At 34.8% G+C, this 23,335-nt stretch overlaps 1 protein-coding gene across 1 annotated transcript in view; it reads right to left on the bottom strand.

Moving 5' to 3' along the window:
- Window positions 1–23,335, bottom strand: part of TRHDE (thyrotropin releasing hormone degrading enzyme) — a 381,409-nt gene that overhangs the window by 115,664 nt on the left and 242,410 nt on the right. The window contains exon 7 of the mRNA XM_059186345.1: window positions 4,294–4,359. Within this exon, the coding sequence (XP_059042328.1) occupies window positions 4,294–4,359 (66 nt within the window). The remainder of the gene's footprint in view (window positions 1–4,293; window positions 4,360–23,335) is intronic.

The following is a 23,335-nucleotide window of genomic DNA, read 5'->3' as shown; positions in this document are numbered from 1 at the left end:
ACTTATGAGGACATACCTCATACCTCATATGAGGACATACCTAATGCAACAAGGGTTCATGCTTGATTTGCTCCACATTTCATTTTCAATTTAGACATCAAAACAGAAGCCGACTTATTAATGGTAGGCAGGACTAATATTTTAAAACTATATATACTATCTATTTATAACTGTGTATAACTATCTATAGCTATTTTAGAACTATACATACTATCTATATATATAACTGTATATACTATCTATATACTACAAAGAGAAGTTTTTGAGGCAATTTTATTTATTTATTTTATTTATTTTTAGTGTATAATGCATTATTTGTTTCAGGGATGTAGGTCTGTGATTCATCTGTCCTACACAACACACACAATGCCCATCTCCCCTACTCTTCCAGAAACCCTCAGTTTGTTTCCTAAGATTGAGAATCTCTTATGGTTTGTCTCCCTCTCTGGTTTCACAGTTTCATTTTTTCCTCTCTTCCTTTACGATCCTCTGCCTTCTTTCTTAAATTCTGCGTATCAGTTAGTTCATATGATAATTATCTTTCTCTGATAGACTTATTTTGCTTAGCATAATACCCTCTAGTTCCATCAACATCACTGCAAATGCCAAGATTTCATTTTTGATGGCTGCATTAATATTCATATAGATGAATATTAATATTATGATATTAATATTAATATTATATATGTATACACCACATCTTCTTTATTCATTCATCTGTCAATGAGCATATGGGCTCTTTCCACAGTTTAGCTATTGTGGACATTGCTGCTATAAACACTGGGGTACAGATGCCACTTCAGATCACTATATTTGTATCTTTGGGGTAAACACCTTGCTTGCGCTCAATCTCATCTGATCTTGGAAGCTAACCAGGGTGAGGCCTGGTTAGTACTTGAATGGGAGGCAATTAATTTTAAAACTATGTCAAAATGAACCATTTAAGCATCAAATAAAATTTAAGAAACAAGGGAATTAAACAAAAAAAAAATCAAGAAGACCAGACCAAGGAAAGCTGTGATTATTCTGTATGAAACTATTTATTAGGGGGCACCTGGGTGGCTCAGTCATTAAATATCTGCTTTCAGCTCAGGTCCCGATCCCAGGGTCCTGGGATCGAGGCCTCATTGGGCTCCCTGCTTCACAGGAGGTCTGCTTCTCCCTCTACCACTCCCTCTGCTTGTGTCCCCTCTCTCACTGTCTCTCTCTCTCTCTGTCAAATAAATAAATAAAAATCTTTTAAAAAAAGAAACTATTTATTAGACTTTCTAATAGATGATTAAATGAATCAAATGGTTACTAGGAATAGAACTTTCCTCAAAAAGTCTCTAGAGTGCCTTCCTGCTGTGGAATATATGGGTGAAGTGATACAAGATAATACAAAAGGTAGATGAATATATTTGAATTGATACTCAGATACTTTGTAAGTTAAATAAAAACATTTGAATTCATCCAGAAATTTTCAAGAAACCTACTACTACTTTTATTACATTTAATATATAAGTATTATATTTATATAAATTATTTTATAGCTATCAATATTTATTACATATTAATAATTATTTGTATTAGATTGTAAATTTTATATTGTGTATATTATATAATGCATACAGTTGACCCTTGAACAACATGGGTTTGAACTACACAGGTCCACTTATACGTGGATTTTTTATCGTATAGTATTATTGAGGTATTTTCTTGTCTTTAATATTTGATAACCCTTTTTCTCCAGCATGCTTTACTGTAAGAATATAGTATATAACAGAACATACAAAATGTGTCAATAGACTGTTTATGTTATCAGTAAGTCTTCCAGTCAACAGTAAGCGACTCATAGTTAAGTTTTTGATCATCAAATTTATATGAAGATTTTTGGCTGTGTCAGGGGGTGTGAGGGGGTCAGTTCCCCTAACCCCTTCATTGTTCAAGGTTCAACTGTATATATTTAATATATTTCTGGTTGTCTTTGTAAAAAATATTAGCCTTGTTCCGAAAAGTGTTTAGGATGAGTCGTGAGGATACAAAAACTGTAAGAGAGCACAAATTTTACTAGAAACCTCCAGCATAAGATTGTTCCTATGCAGAACATGAAAGGTCTTAGTAAAAAATGAAGAAAAAAAGGAGGAAAGGAAAGGCAAGAAAAACAGAGGGAAGAAGGAAGGGGGGGAAAAAAGGAGAGAGAAAATGTATATGAAAAACATACTATTTCCAATCTGTGATTGACTACAAAACTAACCCTGGGTCTGTCTTCAACATAAACTTCTATTTGCCAACATAGAAATAGCCACGGTTAATGTAAAAACAGTTAATGAATTTTCCAGCAAAGGTAAGCATTGACAGTCCAGATTAGCACCTACAACAACATGTAAACCAAGACTCCCCAGAGCCTTGTGGATGGGAAATACATTAAATCAACTCAGTGACCGCTCAACACCATGACACAAACGGTCTGTTCAGGAGGTCATTTCCAAAATGTACCCCATACATCTTCATGCACAAGAGACGATAATTTATCACCTAGACATAGGGATCTACTGTAAACTAATCCAAACTGCTGATGATACACTAAATCAGTTTGAGTGATGAGTATAAATAAAGCTGCAAGCAAAGTACTGAAGGATACAGATCTTTCTGATCAATGAGATGTCACAGGCAAATGAAATGCAATGTTGACAAACATAGAGTCCCCTCAGTTGAAAATTAACCACTTCATGTATCAGAGCATAAAGGCACATATTTAATAAAAGTTTACTATAATAGGAGTCCAAGGCTATATTCCTTTTCAGATAAAACTGAAGAGACTGAGTCAGTAGTACAGGGTGTACAAAAAATTGATATATTTTTGCATACCACCAAAAAAGCGACAGGATAAAGAAAAACTTTGCAAAGCAGTAATCCTTCCCAAATAATATAACTAGAGTTGTTCAATCTGCTGAGCAAATCCAGATGAAGAAAAACAATAAAAATTTTATACAGAAAGTGATTTCACATCAACTTGCTGCCAGGAAATCAAATTCAATTTGTGTTGCCCTTATGAAAGCTTAGATATTTTCTGGAACTGTCATACTACAATTTCAATGGGGGAAAAACAAAGGATTGGGGATAGGAAGGACATTCCCCCAGACAGTTGGTATTCATGGAGGGCACTCCTTGAGAAAAAAGATTTTCCCAACTATGTGATCAGAATAGAGACTTCAGCATCCAGCAAACAGGTTCAATAGAATTCAGCTATTCTGAAGGTTTCCCGAATGGAAAGAGCTGATTAAAGTAAATTTCAACCCCTGCTGGAACAAATCTGTAAGAATATTTTCTAAGGGAAATTAGTCTCCAACAAATTTATATTTTTTTTCTTCATTCTGTTAAGTATATGTAACTTTGTCATAACATATTCAACTCTTGCTTTGTATTTTATCTTTTAGTTTATTTTAGGTAAAGATAGAATTATACTACTAAGATATGACCTAATCCCATACGTAGTTTATTTAAATTTCAAAATGAAAAGCTTACTAAGAACAGATAAGATTGATTGCTCTCTCTGTCTTACCATAATTGTATTTCAGGTGAACATCAATTTACTTTAAAGGACACTTCTAAGTAGCAGAATGCATCATAAATAATTCATCAATCACAGCTGCTCGAAACATGATTTACTTCAACAGATTCAATGGGATAAAGTTCTATTTTTCTATATTTGTGTATGCTTTAAAGTGTTTAAGGACCCTCCTTTTTAAAGAATCACTCTTAGATTACATACTTCATACTTAAAATGCAGTCTGATAACACTGGGGTTTTTTGTTTATTTTAAAACATATTTCCAATTTTAAAAACATTTAAATATATTCAGAACAAATAACAATTTATGTATATCAACAGTAAAACAACAGCAACATAAAAGAACAAGTCTGAAAAACCGGCATTAAGATTTTAAGTTTAACATAATTTATTTTCACTTTATATTAACTTTTATATCGAAGGAAAAGTGAGGTAGGCTTTTAGAGCATCTTATACCGATTATTTGGAATCTCACATATTTGAAAAATACTTCAATTTAAAAATGCATATTGAACAGATCTAAATTGCATAACTCTTCAAGTTCTACCAGTTGATACAGTGAGAATACTATCTACCACTTTCGTTTGTCATACAGAAAGACTCTGCTTACCTTATTCATCTTAAAGTTTTCCATCAAAGGCAGCAATTTTGTATTGGCAATTTCTCAAGCTGTGAAATATCTTTAAAATAAATATATTGACAAGGAAAATGTTAAGAAAAAGTAGAAAATGTTTTACTCACTTGCAAACCCCTTTGAAATACTGAATGGCCCATAAAATTAGCCAGCATTCTAATTAGAGCAGCACCCTGTACGAAAAAGTATTTAAAAAGAAAAAGAAAGAAAGAAAGAAAGGGGAAAAAATTAATCAAATAACATAATTCAATAATTATCCTATATCCATTAAAAAATCTGCTTCCATCATGCTATTGTATTCTTAGAAAAGAAACAAGAGAATCATGAATACAATATCCCACCTTGCAGATAACAATGGACTATTTGTTTTGTGGATCTAAAAGTTCCATGGATATAAAACCAGTGACTTCTGGACAGTCTCCTGGATAGAGTGAGTATCTCAAGGCAAAAATAAGCTGTAATTTAGGAGTAATAAAATTTTTATTGAACACTGACTATGATGGAGTTAATAAAACATGGTCCTTGTTCCTACAAGCTCATAATCTAGTAAGAGAGGGATACCCCTGTTAATAAATAATCATATTAAAATAGAGCTTTAGAGTCTCATAGGTACTTACTCTACCTCTAGCTCCACTAGAAGTTGAGCTATAAAAGTGGAGAGTATTGAGACTGCTTGGGTTCAAATCCTGGTTCCGACACTTATCTTGCCATACGTACTCAGGAAAATTATTTAACCTCTCTATTCCTCACTTGTGTCACCTTATAAAGTGTAGCCTATACTAGGCTTTATGTCATGTAATTGTTCTGAAGCTTACATGAATTACTATATGTAAGGCGAACTGGGTCTGAAAAACAGTAACCGTGATATGAATGTTAGTGATCAGTATTATATAATTGTTTTTATTTCCTGCCTACTTTGTTTAGAGGCTGGATGTAGCCCCCTATGTGCAGGAAAAACATGTGATCAGTATAAATATTTAGAATAATAGAAGAAAATACTAGTTTAAGAGTTCACCTCACCTATCACAAGTATGATAATACTTGTGGAACAATATCAGTGAGAAAGGATAGACATGTAATCAATATGAAACATTCCAAATGATAATTAAGCCTGGATAATCGTGAATTTGTATGTGAAATATACAGAAGACGTCAAGAAGATGTTTTAGTTTGCACTAAGTTGTTTGAAGTATAAAGCGATGGGTTATAAGCTGCAAAAGTATAAATATAAATGATAGCCTGGTTTTAGTGGGAAAAAAAGTCCCTTGATGATTACATACTCTACTTCATGCTCGTTTACAAATTCATACCCTCCAACAACTCATTTCTTACTTGTCATTTGTTTTTTATGAGAGAATCATTAGAACTACACATGGGCTCATCCTACCGGGAACTGAACTGTGGCAGCCAGTTCAGTCACAAAAATGCATTTCTATTGTTTGTTAAAAATTGTTTCCTATAACTCTGGAATTTTAATGCAATCCAGTACTCAGGCTCCATGAATCGCCATTCAAGAAATGTCTCAAAAAATTTCAATCGTCACCAACAATGCTCTTCAAATTGGTATTTTATTCACAGCTCAACAAATGATAAGCTGGACAAGCCATAGAGTTTTATGCCTCTTCTGATATATTTTCCTCCCACACCTTCTACTTTTTGCTCTTTCTTTGGCTTCTTCCTCTTTATCTTCTGGACACTTGTGTAAGTCCATAAAATATAAGCATTTATGATTCAATCAGAGGTCCAGGTTAGAATTCCCTCTAGAACTTATCATCTCTGCTCCTTGAATTTCCTTGACAAGCTCTCCTCCTATACATTTCCCAGTCTAATCTACCCACCCAGAGGGTAGAAACTGTCAATTCTGCAGCGAAACTAACCCTTGCCACTTGGGAAGTGAAACTTAGAATCTCAAGCAGTCAACTCAAACTTTCCTTCAGAACAGAATAGCTATCTTCAGATGATTTAAGTGTTTCCCTCCAGGTAATGATGACTTGGTCTCTTGTCAGGCTATAAAAACTATCAATTTAGCATGGTCTAATGGCACAAGAGCCCTTTCTAATCATAAAGAATGTACCCGTTTTCCTGTCTGGGTTGAGCGTTAACAGGAAATAAAACGTAGAAATATTTAAAAGTTATATAATACCACTGGACTTCTTTTATTATTATACCGTGTAATTGAGTTAACTTTTAGAAAATATGTCTGTGTTGCCCACTTGAATATTTAAAATTCCCCGGAGTAGCATGCACTCTTCTATATTTAACTAGCCTTTTCTTTCCACAGCTAAATTTTGAGAATCCTTATATCATAGAACTGCATAGACAGATGGGCTCTCCAACTGTTATCATTCAGACAACATATACTGAGCACCTACTAGGTCTGGATTATAACAAAGATCACACATCTTAACATAGGCATAACTCACCACAAACTTTTTTTTTTTTTAAGAAAACACTAAATCCCCTTTCAGCATGTCTTTAAAACACTGCTTTCACCAAGCAAATACCATTTAAAATATTGTAAATTATATTCACCTGCTATACAAAATTCTAGACACATTCAAACAAAATGGATTTTAGATAGCCTCAATAGATTTATGGGAAATAAATATACTATTTCTGCAAGATTTTTATAATTTTAAGACTTGATTAAGAAAACCTAACATTGCATTTGCTATACTAAGGTTCAGGATGATATAAGGATGTAAGCTACTGATTTCTTTTAAGGTTTCATAAAGAATATTCCAAAAAAGTATACTTACAAACATATTCTTCATGTACTAATTCTTCTATATGGAATACTTTTTTTCATATAAGTTCTCTGCTAACACTTAAATTTCAGATAAGTTCTCTACTAGATTTCTTTCATTTTACACTGTAGTCATCTGTATGCATGCCAGTCTTATAGAGAGTAAACATCTCCAGAGAAAGGACTGGGTCCGTTAGGTCCCCCTGCTCTCTGTGCCTGGCTCAGAGAAGGTGTTCTCTTAACATTATAACTGGATGACAGAGAAAGAGAAATTGATAAAAGTACAGCAATTACTTTGTATTCTTGAAGACCAGTCAGCCGGGAGACACAGTTTACTGCTTTATCAGTGGGCATTAGTGTTAAGTAATCACTCTGAAAGAGAGGAAGATCTTCTCAACTAACTTATTCCTTTAACATATGCCAAGAAAGTCAGTGAAGAAATGGAATTAAGAGCAAAGGATGACACATTGTGACAAAAAACAGAAGTAGCACTGGGTTTAAGTAGTGTCATGTTTTAAGACATGTTTTAAGAATAAGTGCTTCAGATTTCAAAAGAAAAAATAGCTGAGAAAGCCATAGTAGGTCACGTTTAAGAGAAAGTTATTTAAGTAGACTTGGTGTGAAAGCCAGAATGAAAAACAATGGAAACAGAAGGAAGAAAGAAAAAGCAATACGCATGTCCACATGAGGTTTGTGTTTCTCTTTGTAAGATTATGGGAGAAAATTTTAGGCAAAGAAAAAGATGATCTAGTGGAGACAGAGAGTGAACACACAGTAGATCAAGAAAGAGTTTTCAGACCAAGATTATAGGATAGCTGGGTAAGAAAGGAATTATGGTGAATATTTAAAACAATAAGGACAATCTTCCTGTGAGACAGGACTAAAGCAGAAAAGGCAAGTAAAGATAAATAAGACATTTTGAAATATATTACACAGAAGTTGAGGAAATGTGTTGTTTCATCAAGTTGAACACTTGGTTTGTCTGAGTCACTGCTATAAACGCATTGCAAAAAAAATAGTTCCTGGCACATAGTAGGTTCTCAAAAATACTGAATAATTGATGGCCTGTCACTTCTCAGTAATGTAGGGGATATGGTTCCAAGATTATGTGAATCGGAAAGAGTGAAGCTAGGTTTGAAGTAACTCTAGTAAAAAGGTATTAGGGAATCTAGAATGTGGAAATGTGCAGAAAATTCTCAAGTCCTAGTTGAAATGATTAATAATGTAACTTTCATTCATTAAGCACCTTCTATATGCCATATTCGCAATACTGGGAATAGGGAAATATTCCCTATTTCCCAATAGGGAAAATATCATTATCTTATTTGTCAGATCAGAAAATTGAGGCTTGAAAAGTTGTGTAATTGTCCAAATTAACCTAGGTAGTAAGTTATGGAGTTAGGATTAGAAATCCATTTATATCCAAGTCCAAAATCAGTATTCTTAACCAAAGTGGTTTATATTATCTTGATCCTTAATCAAAATAGTTACATGATACTCTTTAGAAACACTGGATACAGCAAGAAATTAAAAAAAGAAAGGAAATTCTTAGAATTACTCATTTCTTGGAACTAGTAGATGTTCCCAAAAGAGGATGAAGGGAAATCTAATTCAATGAGACATAGTTGAAACAGTTGACCAGTAAGTCCAGGAGTGGGGATGAATTAGAAGACATAAATTGGCTGGCATAACAGAACATATAGATAGATAAGGAGTCACAAAGCTAGTTTAGGACAGGTTAAGTAAGAGTAAAATACTAGCAAGGTTAAAAATAGTGATATCTTTTATCCCAAGCTATGTGTGGATATGGCAGCCATGAAAATGCAGTGCTCAAAATTTCTACTCTTGGCCCTCTGCACTTGCCACCATGAAAGCAATGCTTTCCTCAGTGTACTCCCAGCCAATGACTAACCACAATGGTGGAATTAAGGTGGGCCCATTCCACTGAGACAGGGACCCCTACAGCAGGAAATTCTGCCTCAAGGAGTCTCCACTGGCCTGGATGAATGTTTCCACAACTGGGCTGTAATCTGAAACTCTTACAACCCAGTGCTTCTTCCTTCCCTATCTTCCTGCAGTGTAGTTTTGTTTGTTTGTCTGTTTGTTTTAAGATTTTATTTATTTATTTATTTGACAGAGAGCACAAACAGGGGAGCAGTAAACAGAGGGAGAGGGAGAAGCAGGCTCCTCACTGAGCAGGAACCCAATGCAGGGCTCCATCTCAGTACCCTGGGATCATGACCTGAGCCGAAGGCAGATGCTTAACTGACTTAGCCACCCTGAGGTACAGTCTTAAGGAGACCCTAACTACCTTCTTGGGCTCCTTTCCCAAATAAATATCTCAAACACCACAATGTCTTCTTCTTAGAAATCTGACCCAGTGGGACAACTTTAAATACTGAGGTCCAAACAAGTGTAAATTGTTGGAACAGAGGTCACTGAAATAAATTGGCCATGAGTATACTCTAATAATAACTAAGACACACACCAAAACCAGATCTTCCCCCTTCTTACTCCTCTCACAGAAAACCTTTTAGTGGGTATATTCCTACATTCCTCATTACAGATGTGTTTGCCCTTCTTTGGTAGAGAAGCAGGTAAGGAATCATTACATTCAGTTTACATACAGGAGTGACTGAAGCCAAAGAATAAAGTCATTTATCCAAAGTTTACACAGGGTTAGTAATTACTAGAACTTGTCTCCAGACTTGGTTTCATCTTTTCAGTTGTTGAGTTCTTTGATTAGCAGAGAAACCTAGGAGGTAAAACTTTCTTGTTATTATTTAAGTTACTGGAAGGATTCGTCCATTGATTCTAAATCAAAGTACTTTTAAAATGTAAATTTCTTTTTTAAAAAAGATTTTATTTATTCATCCAAAAGAGAGAGAGAGCTCATAACACAGGTGGGGAGTTGGATAGAGCCAGAGTCAGAGGGAGAAGCAGACTTCCCACTGAGCAAGGAGCCCAACATGGGGCTCCATCCCATGACCTGAGCAGAAGGCAGATACCTAACCATCTGAGCCACACAGGCACCCCTAAAATGTAAATTCCTAAATGATGTCTGTGCATTAAACTTAGACATATGTGGAGATAACATAGTGTTCTCACATCATTTGGTACTGAAGAATGGTTTTTGCTCTGGAGTAAAAGCCTATCTTAAATCCATCACAGTTTTTCAAAAATATGATCTTTTCCTTTGCTTTTTCCAACAGAATGATAGCTATATTTAGGATCTGAGGAAGAAAAAAAATAAATACCTAATCTTATATAACGCTCACTCATAAATTGACTACCAAAAAGAAAAGCTGATGGGGCAAGAGAATGGAAGAAGAGGAAAAAAAGGACAAAAAAGGTAAAAAACAAAAGGTTACTATAAGAAAGCAGACTTAATGTCCCGTTGCTCCAGTCACCCATGCTTGGAAGCCCGAGGTCCTCTTTGATGTTTTACTTCCTAAGGCCAAGACTCTAACACTGCAGAGCTGAATTATACTACCGCTTCCCAAGAAACCCCAGATCCATTCTTTTTCTCAAGTCCATTCTATGGACCACAGCAGACTAATTTTAATAATTACTTCTGAAGAAGGATGTTTGCTGAAAGTCCTAGCTCTGTCATCTACTAGATGGAAAAGTTTAGGCAAGTTAGATGACCTGTATTAAAATCTCACAGCATTCACTACCACTACTGATGATGACAATGCTGCTGGGATGCTGCTGGTGAAGGTGATAGTGACCTCAAGATTCTTCTAAGTATTCACTTAAATCATTTATAGGAAGCACTTGAAAAAATGTTTGCCATATAATATACTTCCACAAAAGTATGTAGTTACTATCATTGCCTTCATCATTACCATCAATTTTATGTCAGCTCCCTACCCCCAAAATCTGCTTTTTAACACATTTCTTAGGGTAGCCCATAAATCCCATACAGAATGAAACTTACCATTGCCTACCGACACATTTTCCCCATATGACCAAATAATCAGCTTCTACTCTAGTTAAGCTGATCTTTTCATGATCCCATGGGCCAACTTTATATTTTCATGTTTTAATCATAGTATTTACTCCAATAGCAATAATATTCTTTCTCAATCTTATGTTCTAAGTCCTGTACATTATTCAAAAGCACAGGGAAAGCCCATACTGTCAAAGAATACATTCCGAAATGTTAGCCCTCAACGTTTTTCTCTCTACTGCAGTCATAAATCCTTTAAGTCTCACTACACAATTTATCAAATTATTTTACATCACTCACTAATTGTTTCATATGACTGTTCTTCTTTCCACAACTGGATGCAGGTCATGTCATTTAGACTTATTATTGGCACACCTGTTAGCTGTCAATGCTATAATTTATCCATTGCCAGTGAAAGCTGTTCCCTGCTAAGCAAAGTGTCCACCAACTATTTGCTGTTTTCAAATCAGCAATCCAAACCACGAGCTTGGAGCCAACATATAGATCTCAATCTTCCTTGTAATAAAATTCAGCATCTCCTCTACAACTGGGAACTTTTAATTTTTACTATTCTCAGGCAATGATATTCAAACAGTGCAATCTATATTTAAGTCAGTAGGAAACCAAAAATGAGGACCACAGATCCAGAGACAAAGAAAACAGGGAGCTTTCAACAGTGTCTGAAATAGCAATTACATGAAAGCATTCAATTAAAGAAATTTGAAACATAACAATACTGTAAATTCAAATGAATGTTCATGGAGGGATGTAACATAAGAACAGAAACTAACAGAATAGAGAATAAAGAAATGGTTGAGAAATGAAAAATAAAATAACCACATGAACACAAAGACAAATAGGAAAGTGCTGGAGAAAAAATTGATCAAGGGGGAAGAAAATATAAAATACATCAAATGAACAATATTAGAAATAAAAATGGGCACATACCTACTGAAAGAATTAAAAATAGAGAATACTATAACAGCATGCTACTAAATATGAAAACCTAGATAAAAAGTATTTTCTATAAAACTACAAAGTTGTCAAAAATGACCCAAGAAGTAAAAATACTAATCATTAATAAAAAAATAGAAACACACACACACACACACACACACACACCCATACCAGTTTTACAGGCAACTCAACTTTAAAGGAGATTCTGTAACATGTTACCCTTGTCTTATACAAATAACTAAAAGGAAATAAAAGAGAGCAAAACCTTAGCATTTTTTATGATGTTTGTGTAACTGATAGGCAAATTGGACACAGTAAATGATACTCTAGTCTCATTGTTGATCATGTAAGGATACATAGATATAAAATTTCTGGGATAAATCCCACTTACACACTATAAAATGCAACTTGGTTATATATTTTATATGTATTCTATAATACAACAAATAATGTATGTACATAGAATGTACATAAAATGGAGGAAGAGAGAGACTTTAAAAGTAGAGTTTAAATAGAAGTGTTTATCCTAGAAATTTAATAATGGTTTATTTTTTTTTAAAGATTTTATTTATTTATTTGACAGAGATCACAAGCAGGCAGAGAGACAGGCAGAGAGAGAGGGGAAAGCAGGCTCCCTGGTGAGCAGAGAGCCCAATGCGGAGCTCGATCCCAGGACCCTGGGATCATGACCTGAGCTGAAGGCAGAGGCTTTAACCCACTGAGCCACCCAGGCGCCCCTTAATAATGGTTTAATAGCAAAAATTATATGGATGCAATTCATCCCATTAATGGACTAAAAGAGATAAACTATATAATGATCTCATTATATGTGTGAAAACATTTGCTATGACTTAGAATTCATTCAAAATAATACACCTGAGTAAAGTAGGAAAAGATGGGAATTCATTAACACTTTAAAGGACATCTTCGGGGTGCCTGGGTGGCTCAGTGGGTTAAAGCCTCTGCCTTCGGCTCAGGTCATGATCCCAGGGTCCTGGGATCGAGCCCCATATCAGGCTCTCTGTTCAGCAGGGAACCTGCTTTCCTCTCTCTCTGCCTGCCTCTCTGCCTACTTGTGATCTCTGTCTGTCAAATAAATAAATAAAATCTTTAAAAAAAAAAAAAAAGGACATCTTCAAAAAATACACTGATAGTGAATCATTATATGCATTTTCCTTAAAATGGTAAAGAAAAAAAAATGGACTCTATTAATACTTATATTCAACAGCACAACAGAACAAGTAACAACAGAAATATGAAGCAAAAGATAGCCAGGAAGCAACAAATTAGTATTATTCAGAGATGATGTAAAAATCCCCCACAGAAATCCAAACAAATGCATAGAATTAGTCTATAATGTCAATAAGAGTGCAACAGGGTTGACTGACACAGATCAGTAGATAAAAATCTAGAATTGATATATATTAGTAAAAACTAATTAAAATAAGTAATTTTCAAAGAGTCTCATTCTCAAAAACAAAATATACGAATATGACAAAACCAAATATTATCTGGAGAAATTAAAAATTAGCACTTTCATGAAAAAAAAGTCATAAAACTGACACAAGGAACTAACTATGAAGAACTATATTTCTTACTAAGCTTGGAAGAGTTATTATAAAAATGTCAAAATTAATATATAAAAACTTTAAAAGACTTTTCCTAGAAACTGTCTTCATCTGAAAATTCATATGGATTGGCATATTAACAGTAGGAATTCTAAAAGAGAACAAGACAGGAAGAATCATCATACCCAATAGTAAACCTAAAAGGCTGTAATAGACCTAAGGCAGAAATGTTGAAGTGGGGATACACATACAGATCAGCGACCAGCACAAAGGACTGCAGATGCACCAATGCTGATACTGGGGATAGCTGACAGAACTGGTATTACAGAAGAGTAGGACTAGCACAGGAAATTCGTAAATAGCACCAAGAATATTGATTATCCAAACAAAAATGAAATTATGTTTACATAATTATGTTTACACACAAAGGGAAACAATTGAAAATATCCATGTCAATTAAGGAACTTAATATAAAATGCCTAATTTTTAAAATGTTAGGAAAAAATATCAAAGCATGTGTTTAAGAATTTGCATTAAAGAAGGATAATTAAATCAAACAAAAAGCATGAAGCATAAAAGAGAAAATGGACAGACTACACAGACTACAACAGAGCTAAAAACATCTGTATGATAAAAGACATCATAAATTAAATGATAAATTACAGTCTTACTAGCCACAAAAAATTAGTACCCAGAATATACAAAAAGACTCTTATTAATCAATGATTAAGTAAATAAGCAAACAAATTTGAAAACAAAGACCCCATTGGAAAATGGGCAAAAGATGAAGTCTCAATAATTTGTTTTTCCTTTTGTATCCTTTACCTCAAGAGACATATCTAGAAGGAATTTGGTATGGCCAATGTCAAAGAAGTTACTGCCTGTGTCCTCCTCTAGGATTTTTATGGTTTCAGGTCTCACATTTAGGTTTTTCATCTATTTTCAATATATTTTTGTGTACGGTATAAGAAAGTGGTCCAGTTTCATTATTTTGCATGTCACTCTCCAGTTATCCCAACAACATTTGCTATTATCCAGCAATTGCAATACTCGGTATTTACCCAAAAGGTAAAAAAAAAACACTAATTCATCAAAGGGACACAGCACCCTCACAGCAGCATTATCTACAATAGCCAAATTATGGAAACAGTCCAAGTGTCCATCAACAAATGAATGGATAAAAAACATTTGAGATCTTTCTCTCTCTCTCTCTCTCTCTCTCTCTCTCTCAGGTGTTCTTTAGTAGGTAGATAGATACTATATAGCTCTAATGGAATATTACTCAGTCATAAAAAGAATAAAATCTAGCCATTTGCAATGACATAAATGGAGCTAGAGAGTATTACGCTAAGCAAAGTAAGTCAGTCAGAGAAAGACAAATACCATATAGTTTCACTCACATGCAGAACTTAAGAAATAAAACAAATGAGCAAAAGAAAGCAAAGAGAGAGAGGGAGAGAGAAACCAAGAAACAGACTCCTAACTATAGAGAACAAACTGAGAGTTACTAGAAGGGGGGTGGGGTGAAGGTGGGGGAAACAGGTGATGGGGATTAAAGAGTGCACTTGGGATGAGCACTGGGTGATGTATGGAAGTGCTGAGTCACTATACTCTATACCTGAAAGGAATATTAGAGTGTATGTTAACTAACTGGAATTTAAATAAAAACAGGCAGGGAGGAAGGAAAGAAGGAAGGAAGGAAGAAAATGGGCTAAAGATATACACAGAAAATTCAAAATGTAAGAAATCCAAAGGGCAGTAAATACACAAAAGAGACATGTTCTCACTAATAAAGAAATGCAAATTAAAACAGTAAGATAGCATTTCACAGCCTTAACAAACCAGATTAAAAAATTGGGGAGTTTAATAATATCAAGTATAGATAAGGACCTGAGGAAACAAGATCTCTCAAACATTCTAGTGGGAGTATGTATACAAATACACTGGGGGAGAAAGTGGCACCTTATGGGAAATTTAAGGATTCATTTATTTGGAAACCAACATATAATTATTGAGTACTTGCTATGCTAGATAGGCATCGCTGTAAGGACCGAAGATAATGCAGAGAACAAACCAAATGAAAGTTTTGTGGAGTTTACATTCGAGGGAGAAGAGACAGCTAACAAACAGCTTAACGTAATCATGCTAAGTACTGATTATGGCCGTGAAGAAAAATAAAGCAGGACAAGGATGCTGGAGAATGCCGGAAGAGAAGGGCTCTCAAATTTTTTTGTAAGATAATTAGGGAAGACTCTTCTAATAAATTGATATTTGAGCAGAGACATGAATCAAAGGAAGAAGTAAACCCTGTTGATAATTGGGGACGAGCATCCCAAGCAGAGGTAACAGTTGACTTCTGAAATCTGAAACTCACAAGAGAGATTTGAGCTAGAAACCCAGAAGTCACAGCCTCCCACAAGAAGCCAGTATAGATTAAAAATATCTATTTGTAATTATATATATGTTGTTTTATGTTATATATTTCATAGTATACATTTGTTCTTCGTGTATTACATATTATAAATTTATGATAATTATTATTTTTACATTTTATATTATAAAATACTAAATCAAATTACTAGAATATGTATTATAAATATACAATTACACACCTATATGTTACATAAATTATAAATATATACTTATAAGTATATTCTGAAGAATGGTTCCTTGGATATTTCAACATTTAGAGTCCAAGAAAAGTAATTGAGTTCATCAAAAAGGTGAGGGAAGAATGGCCAGTGAGTTAGTAATAAACCAAAAAGAAAAAGTTTTTAAAGAAAGAGCATGGCATCTAGGAAACAAAATGAAGAAGTGTTTCAAGGGGAGAATGATAATCACTTTAAAATGTGCTTGAGAAAGCAAGTCAACTAAGTTGAAGACTAATTGGATTTTTCAATGTGGAGTTAATTTTTGACCCGACAAGAAAAATTTGGGCAAGGAGTAAAAATGAAAGTATAATTAGAGTAGTTTTAAAAGAGAAGGGGGAAGAAGAATTGATATTTTGCATTAAAAGACTATAAAAACATAAAGAAATAGTCTGGGGGGACATAAGTCAAGGATTTTTATTAAGAACAAAATATAACATTTTATACAGATAAGAGTAATCGAGTACAGAGGGGAACTTCTTTTTTTAAGATTTTATTTATTTGACAGACAGAGATCACAAGTAAGCAGAGAGGCAGGCAGAGAGAGAGAGAGAGAGAGAGAGGAGGAAGCAGGCTCCCCACTGAGCAGAGAGCTGGATATGGGGCTCAATCCTAGGACCCCGGGATCATGACCTGAGCCCAAGGCAGAGGCTTTAACCCACTGAGCCATGCAGGCGCCCCCAGAAGCTTTAATTCATCAGGACAGAGGACACAGCTCTGCGTGAGCAATCTCCTCCTGTAGGCAAGAGAGGAAGGGAACCAGGACAAAGTCATCCCCTGGACCCAGAGCAAGGCAAATGGAGTATTTAGGGATCGACAGGTGAGATGTCAAATTTTGGAGGTGGGATGTTGATTTTTTTTTTCTAATACCTCTGTGAAATAAATGCAGTCATCAAATAAGAGTGAAGAAGAATGACAGAATGTGAACACAGAAAAAAGAAGAAAGCCCTAGCTGTCTGGAAGTAGGGTAAATTGCAGAAACATAAATGCACAAACCCAGCAATTATCCAGTAATTTCTCTAGCAGGTATATACACAGTGTGAATGATTTGTGTAGGTACACCCAGACACATGCACAAAGATGTCATTTGCAACATTATTTTCCATTTCTTGTTTTAAAAGCTTTTATTTCTTGATTAGAGAGAGAGAGAGCAAGCATAAGCAGGGGAAGTGGCAGGCAGAAGGAAAAGGAGAAACAGTCTCTCTGCTGAGCAAGGAGCCCAATGCAGGACTCAATCTCAAGATCCCAGGATTACAACCTGAGCTGGAGGTAGCTACTTAAAAGACTGAGCCACCCAGGAGCCCCTATTTTTCATTTCTAATTCAAATTACAATAACTTCTTTTTTTTTTTTTAATTTTTTATTTTTTATAAACATATATTTTTTATATACATATATTTTTATCCCCAGGTCTGTGAATCACCAGGTTTACACACTTCACAGCACTCACCAAATTACAATAACTTCTAATGAACAAAAACTGCAAACAAACGTGGGTCCATGAATGAGGTCTAGATAGATTTATTTTTTGTTTCAAGTTTTTATTTAAATTCCAATTAGTTAACATATAGTGTAATATTAGTTTTAGGAGTAGAATTTAGTGATCTGTCACCTACATATAAGTGCTCTCCTTAATACCTATCACCCATTTAACCCATCCACCCTCCTGCCTCCCCTCCAAGTAACCCTCAGTTTGTTCTCTATGGTTAAGAGTCTGTTGCATACCTTGCCTCTTTTTTCCCCCTAAGTTCATCTGTTTCAGTTTTTAAATTCCACATATGAGTGAAATCATACAGTATCTGTCTTTCTTTTACTGATTTATTTCACTTAGCGTAATACACTCTAGCTCCAAGCATGTCATTGCAAATGGCAAGATTTTGTTCTTTTTTTATGCATGAGTAATATTCCACTGTGTGTGTGTGTGTGTGTGTGTGTGTGTGTGTGTGTGTGTGTGCGTCACTTCTTCTTTATCCATTCATTAGTCTAAAGTTAAAAGTAGGGAGTGCCTGGGTAGCACAGTCAACTAAGCTACTGACTCTTGGTTTCAGCTCAGGTTGTGGTCATAGGGTCCTGGGATCCAGCCCTGTGTGAGGCTCTGGGCTTTGCATGGAGTCTGCTTGAGACTATCTCTCCTTCTCCCTTTGCCCCTCACCATTACTTGCTTGCTCTCTCTCTCTCTCTCTCTCTCTGAAACAAATAAATCTTAAAAATACAGAATTACCCTATGATCTAGCAATTGCACTAGTAGGTATTTATCCAAAGGACAAAAAAATACTGATTTAAAGAGACACATGTAACCCGATATTTATAGCCCCATTATCAACAATAGCCAAATTATGGAAAGAACCCAAGTGTCCATCGATGGATAAGGGACAAATTTATAAATTGTTTTTTAATCATATTGTATATCAGTGAAGATAAATAGCATAGACACCTGAGCATAAAAATATGAATGAGATAGAGTTATATCCATTTAATGGATATCTCTATAAAGAGAGCAAGGAACATGGTAAAGATAATAATGAAATAATGATATGTGTTAAATTTGGGTTTTGAGTACATGCATATATTATTCCCTGTTTGAAAAATTTCTTGAGATTTTTCTTAAATATAGAGTCTCTGGGAAAATTGCTAACCTGAAATACCATATAATTAATCTCCATTTAGTTCAATCTTCCTTGTTTTATATAAATCTTGAGGTCCTCTTATCTTTATCTTGTGGTAGAAAACCCCCTATTCCACGAATTAACTGTGGATCCTTCTAGGATGATTTTGGTCCTACCATTTATTATTTTATTTATATAAAATGAATTACTCTGACAGAGGAAAAATGAAATAAATTGAACTGAATTAGCCAGGCATTTGGAGTAACTCTTTAAACAATTCTGATCTTATGAGTAATAATTTTACTTTAAAAATAAAATTATTATTGAACATATTGTAATTCCCATTACAGTGCAAAGATATTAGCAGAGCAAAGGTTTAAAAGTACATGGTAAAAATATTATTATTTTTAATTTCTGAACCAAATGGAAAGCTAAAATGTCCCAAACCAATAACAGTGTTAAACGAGTAAAACAATTTAAAGAATTATAAGAAACACCATTTGTTTGTAAAAATCTAAATATTCTTTAATCTCAAATTCATTTGAGAACTTGATAACAACAGGCTATAAAGTAATTTCACAAAGATGCCAGTATCATTTGTGGTTTTTGTGTATCAGCCAACAAATGGTATTCTTGTCACTTATTATAGAACAATCATTCCTTGTTGGAGTTAAACTATCACAGCTGGAAACCCATATGAAATTTAGCTTATTAAGAAAAATACAACATAAATTAATGTTAGTGAACAAGGCATATCAAACATGCTACATAAATAAGACTTTTAAAGACACTCACATAATATTGTACTGGCAAATGTCACAAATTAAATACTTAACAGAATCATTATGAATTAGGTTTTGATATGCTTGGAATACAAAACACTTCCCCAGTTTCTGTCTAATATAAAAAAAGGACATGGTATTTCTTAAAGAGGCATTGCTTGATTAAGTTGAATGCTAATAATTTGAGTAAATATGGTTTATTATGCAAACAACAACATACTTTAGTGTAATGATATTTTAGCGTCAGTAGGATATTGTTTGAAAATCAGAGTGCAACACTAACCTCTGATACATTAAGTTGCATCTTTTCTGAATAATCTAAATATTCACTTGTTCACCTAATAATCAAAATGCCAAATATTCAAATACTTGAAAGCAACCTATAAACTAATTTATAAGCACAACATTCAGCTACACGGTTAAAATCATTCTTCCTTCCAATCTTTCTTTTCTTTCCTAAATTTTATTCTTTTTAAAGGTTTTATTTACTTATTTGAGAGAAAAAGTGTGTTAGAGTATGAGTGCACAAGCGGGGGGGGGGGGTGAAGGGGCAGAGAGAGGGGGAGAAGCCAGCTTCCTGCTGAGCAGGGAGCCCAAGGCGGGCCTCGATCCTAGGACCCTGAGAGCAGATCCAAGCTGAAGGCAGACACTTAACTGACAGAGCCACCTAGGCAGCCCTCCTAAATTTTATTTTTATTATGTATACAGATATATATAATACTGAGGTGTATAAAATATATACAGCTTGCATCAGTCCTTCATATTTTTATTTGACTTACTGAAAAATAAAAGAAAATGAATGGGCATGTGACTCTTAAGAAATAGTATTTTCTTTTTTTTTTTAGATTTTTATTTTTTTTTATTTTTTTTTATTTTTATTTATTTGACAGACAGAGATCACAGTAGGAGAGAGGAAGGGAAGAGATCACAGAGAGAGAGGAAGGGAAGCAGGCCCCCTGCCGAGCAGAGAGCCCGATGTGGGACTCGATTTCAGGACCCTGAGATCATGACCTGAGCTGAAGGCAGCGGCTTAACCCACTGAGCCACCCAGGCGCCCCAAGAAATAATATTTTCTTAAATGTCTTTCTTTTATGATCCCTCTCCCAGATTCTGGCCTGTATTGTCTTTTGAGAAACTATGTAAAGAACGTTTTATTTGGTCTCCCTGCAATTCCTGTTATCCTTGACTTTGAATGACTTCTTCATCCCGGAAATGCCCCAATTGCCCCAAATCAGTCTTAACTCTTACAGGACTAAAGTCTTTCATATCACCTTTTTTTTCTCAGAAACATTTCCTAATTCAAAAGAATTAAAACTGCTCTCATAATTCTCCTACAGTCTCTGCTTGCAGTATCTATTTTTGTATTTATTTTACATACATAGAGCACAGCCTGTCTTATTTTGAGAACTCATATATAACAAATTTTTGCCACACCACCAGTAGTCAGGAGAGGAGGGGGCCCTGTGCTATAAAACGTCCCATTTTCCTGCATGACTACACATTCAATACATGTCTATTAAATGAGATAACTAAGTAAATGCACTAACTGTGTAATATTAACAGGAAATGATGGGGGTGGAAAAAGCAGTGAATTAAGAACAGTTGCAGCATTACTTAAAACAAAATAATTCTCTTGTTTTCTGGAGACCAGTCCAGGTGGGGATGAAAAGAAGAAAATGATTGTATAAAACTACATACAGTTCTTATTATTCACCTACAATGACTCTTCTCTTTAAGGATTCCCAAATTCATGATTCCCTTTTATAGATTTGCCTTAATATTTTCAATATTTCTTAATATTTTTTCTTAAATAATTTCATCCATTCAACCATTAAATTATAACCTTTAGTTATAAAAGGTGTTTTTAGTCTTTATATTAAAGTCATAAAGAGACATTCCTCTATAGCTTAGCTATCCATGTACAGACACCTCACAGACTCTATGTCAAGTGTAGCCATATGGCAAATGATGCTTGGAGAAGGGTGAACTTCAGGAGAGTCCAGGCACTTGTGTGTAATTCTCAGGTCATCAGAGAAAACCTGTTTACTGGTTATAAAGAATTGATTTTAATGATAATGGGAAAATGTCTCCACATAATTACTTTTTTTTTTCCTACTATTTTTGTAATTCTTTTTTTTTTTAATTTTTTATTTTTTATAAACATATATTTTTATCCCCAGGGGTACAGGTCTGTGAATCACCAGGTTTACACACTTCACAGCACTCACCATAGCACATACCCTCCCCAATGTCCATAATCCCACCCCCTTCGCCCAAACCCCCTCCCCCCAGCAACCCTCAGTTTGTTTTGTGAGATTAAGAGTCACTTATGGTTTGTCTCCATGGAACTAGAGCGTATCATGCTTAGCGAAATAAGTCAAGCAGAGAAAGACAACTATCATATGATCTCCCTGATATGAGGAAGTGGTGATGCAACATGGGGGCTTAAGTGGGTAGGAGAAGAATCAATGACACATAATTACTTTTAAAGATAATTTGGGGAGTGCCTGACTGGCTCAGTAGGTTAAGCATATGACTCTTGGTTTGGGCTCAGGTCATGATCTCTGGGTCATGAGAGGGAGCCCTGTGTCAGGCTCCATGCGCAGCACACAATCTGCTTGGAATTCTCTCTCTCTCTCTCTCTCTTTCCCTCTCTCCTCCCTTTCCCTCTTCCCCTCCCCCCTCTCTAAATTAAAAAAAAAAAAAAGAATAATTTTGAACTATTACATATCAACTACAGAACATTTATAAAGCAGACATTCTAACAACATAAAATATCAATTGTGAGCTTAATAATCAAATCAAGAGAAGCTATAATCCTCAGGTACTATTTCTAAATCATCTACCAATAGCTGATAAAAAGCAAGCAATTGCTATTGCCTAGAGTTGTTAAAAAAAAGAGAGATTGTAGCAATAAGTTATCTGAAAAAAGTATAAAGAAATCAATTCAGTGAAAGCACAATAATAGAATGCATGACCCTTTGCTCATGAGTATAGTGAGTGTCTGGAAGTGCTATTCAGTATGAACACAATATTGGGATGTAAAACATAATGCAGGAAAAAAATTATATTGAGCATGATTTGAAATAACCATGTGCTCAAAAAAAAGTTATAGGTAAAAATGTCAGAGGGATATTGAGGAAATACAGAGATAAGATAAAATGTTTTAAAACTAGATAGAAAGAAAGGCTATCCAAACACTTAGTAATAATTTTTAGGGGGCGCCTGGGGGGCTCAGTGGGTTAAGCCACTGCCTTCGGCTCAGGTTGTGATCTCAGAGCCCTGTGATTGAGCCCCGCATCAGGCTCTCTGCTGGGCAGTGAACCTGCTTCTCCCCTTCCCTCTCTGCCTGCCTCTCTTCCTACTTGTGATCTCTGTCAAAAACATAAATAAAATCTTTTAAAAATTTTTTAAAAAATAATTTACAATGTAGGAAAGTTTCATATAAAGTAAATATGGTCAGTTGATCTGCAACTGCACTGGGAATTAATGAGCAACCATATGGGCAGAAAAAAAGACTAAGAAAGATCCCTGAAGGAAGGAAAGTATTTCTTAGCCATGAAAGACTGAATATTTGTTATTAATCACCAATGGAACATGTAGATGGTGCTTTAAAGAATAGTTTCAATAAACTACAGTTTATTGCAATTATTTTTTGTACTAAGAGTTTAAGTATTAAGCTGCCAGAAAGTAGAAGAATATTCTCAAGTAAGACCTGCCACAAAGAAACAGTTGTATATGGACTCTGTTTAGCTCATCTCCAAACTGGTGCATTCTTGATCTATTCATTTATTCATCCATCTAACCCAGCTACTTACTAAAAAATTGCTGCCCCAGATCCTTTTCTACGATAGCTCACTGGTATTCCTTTTAACTACCCACCCATACACA

Source organism: Mustela lutreola, chromosome 8, assembly GCF_030435805.1.
Source record: "Mustela lutreola isolate mMusLut2 chromosome 8, mMusLut2.pri, whole genome shotgun sequence".
Classification (NCBI taxonomy): domain Eukaryota; kingdom Metazoa; phylum Chordata; class Mammalia; order Carnivora; family Mustelidae; genus Mustela; species Mustela lutreola.
Note: the sequence above shows the minus strand (reverse complement) of the source record. Positions and strands in the feature narration are given on the sequence as shown.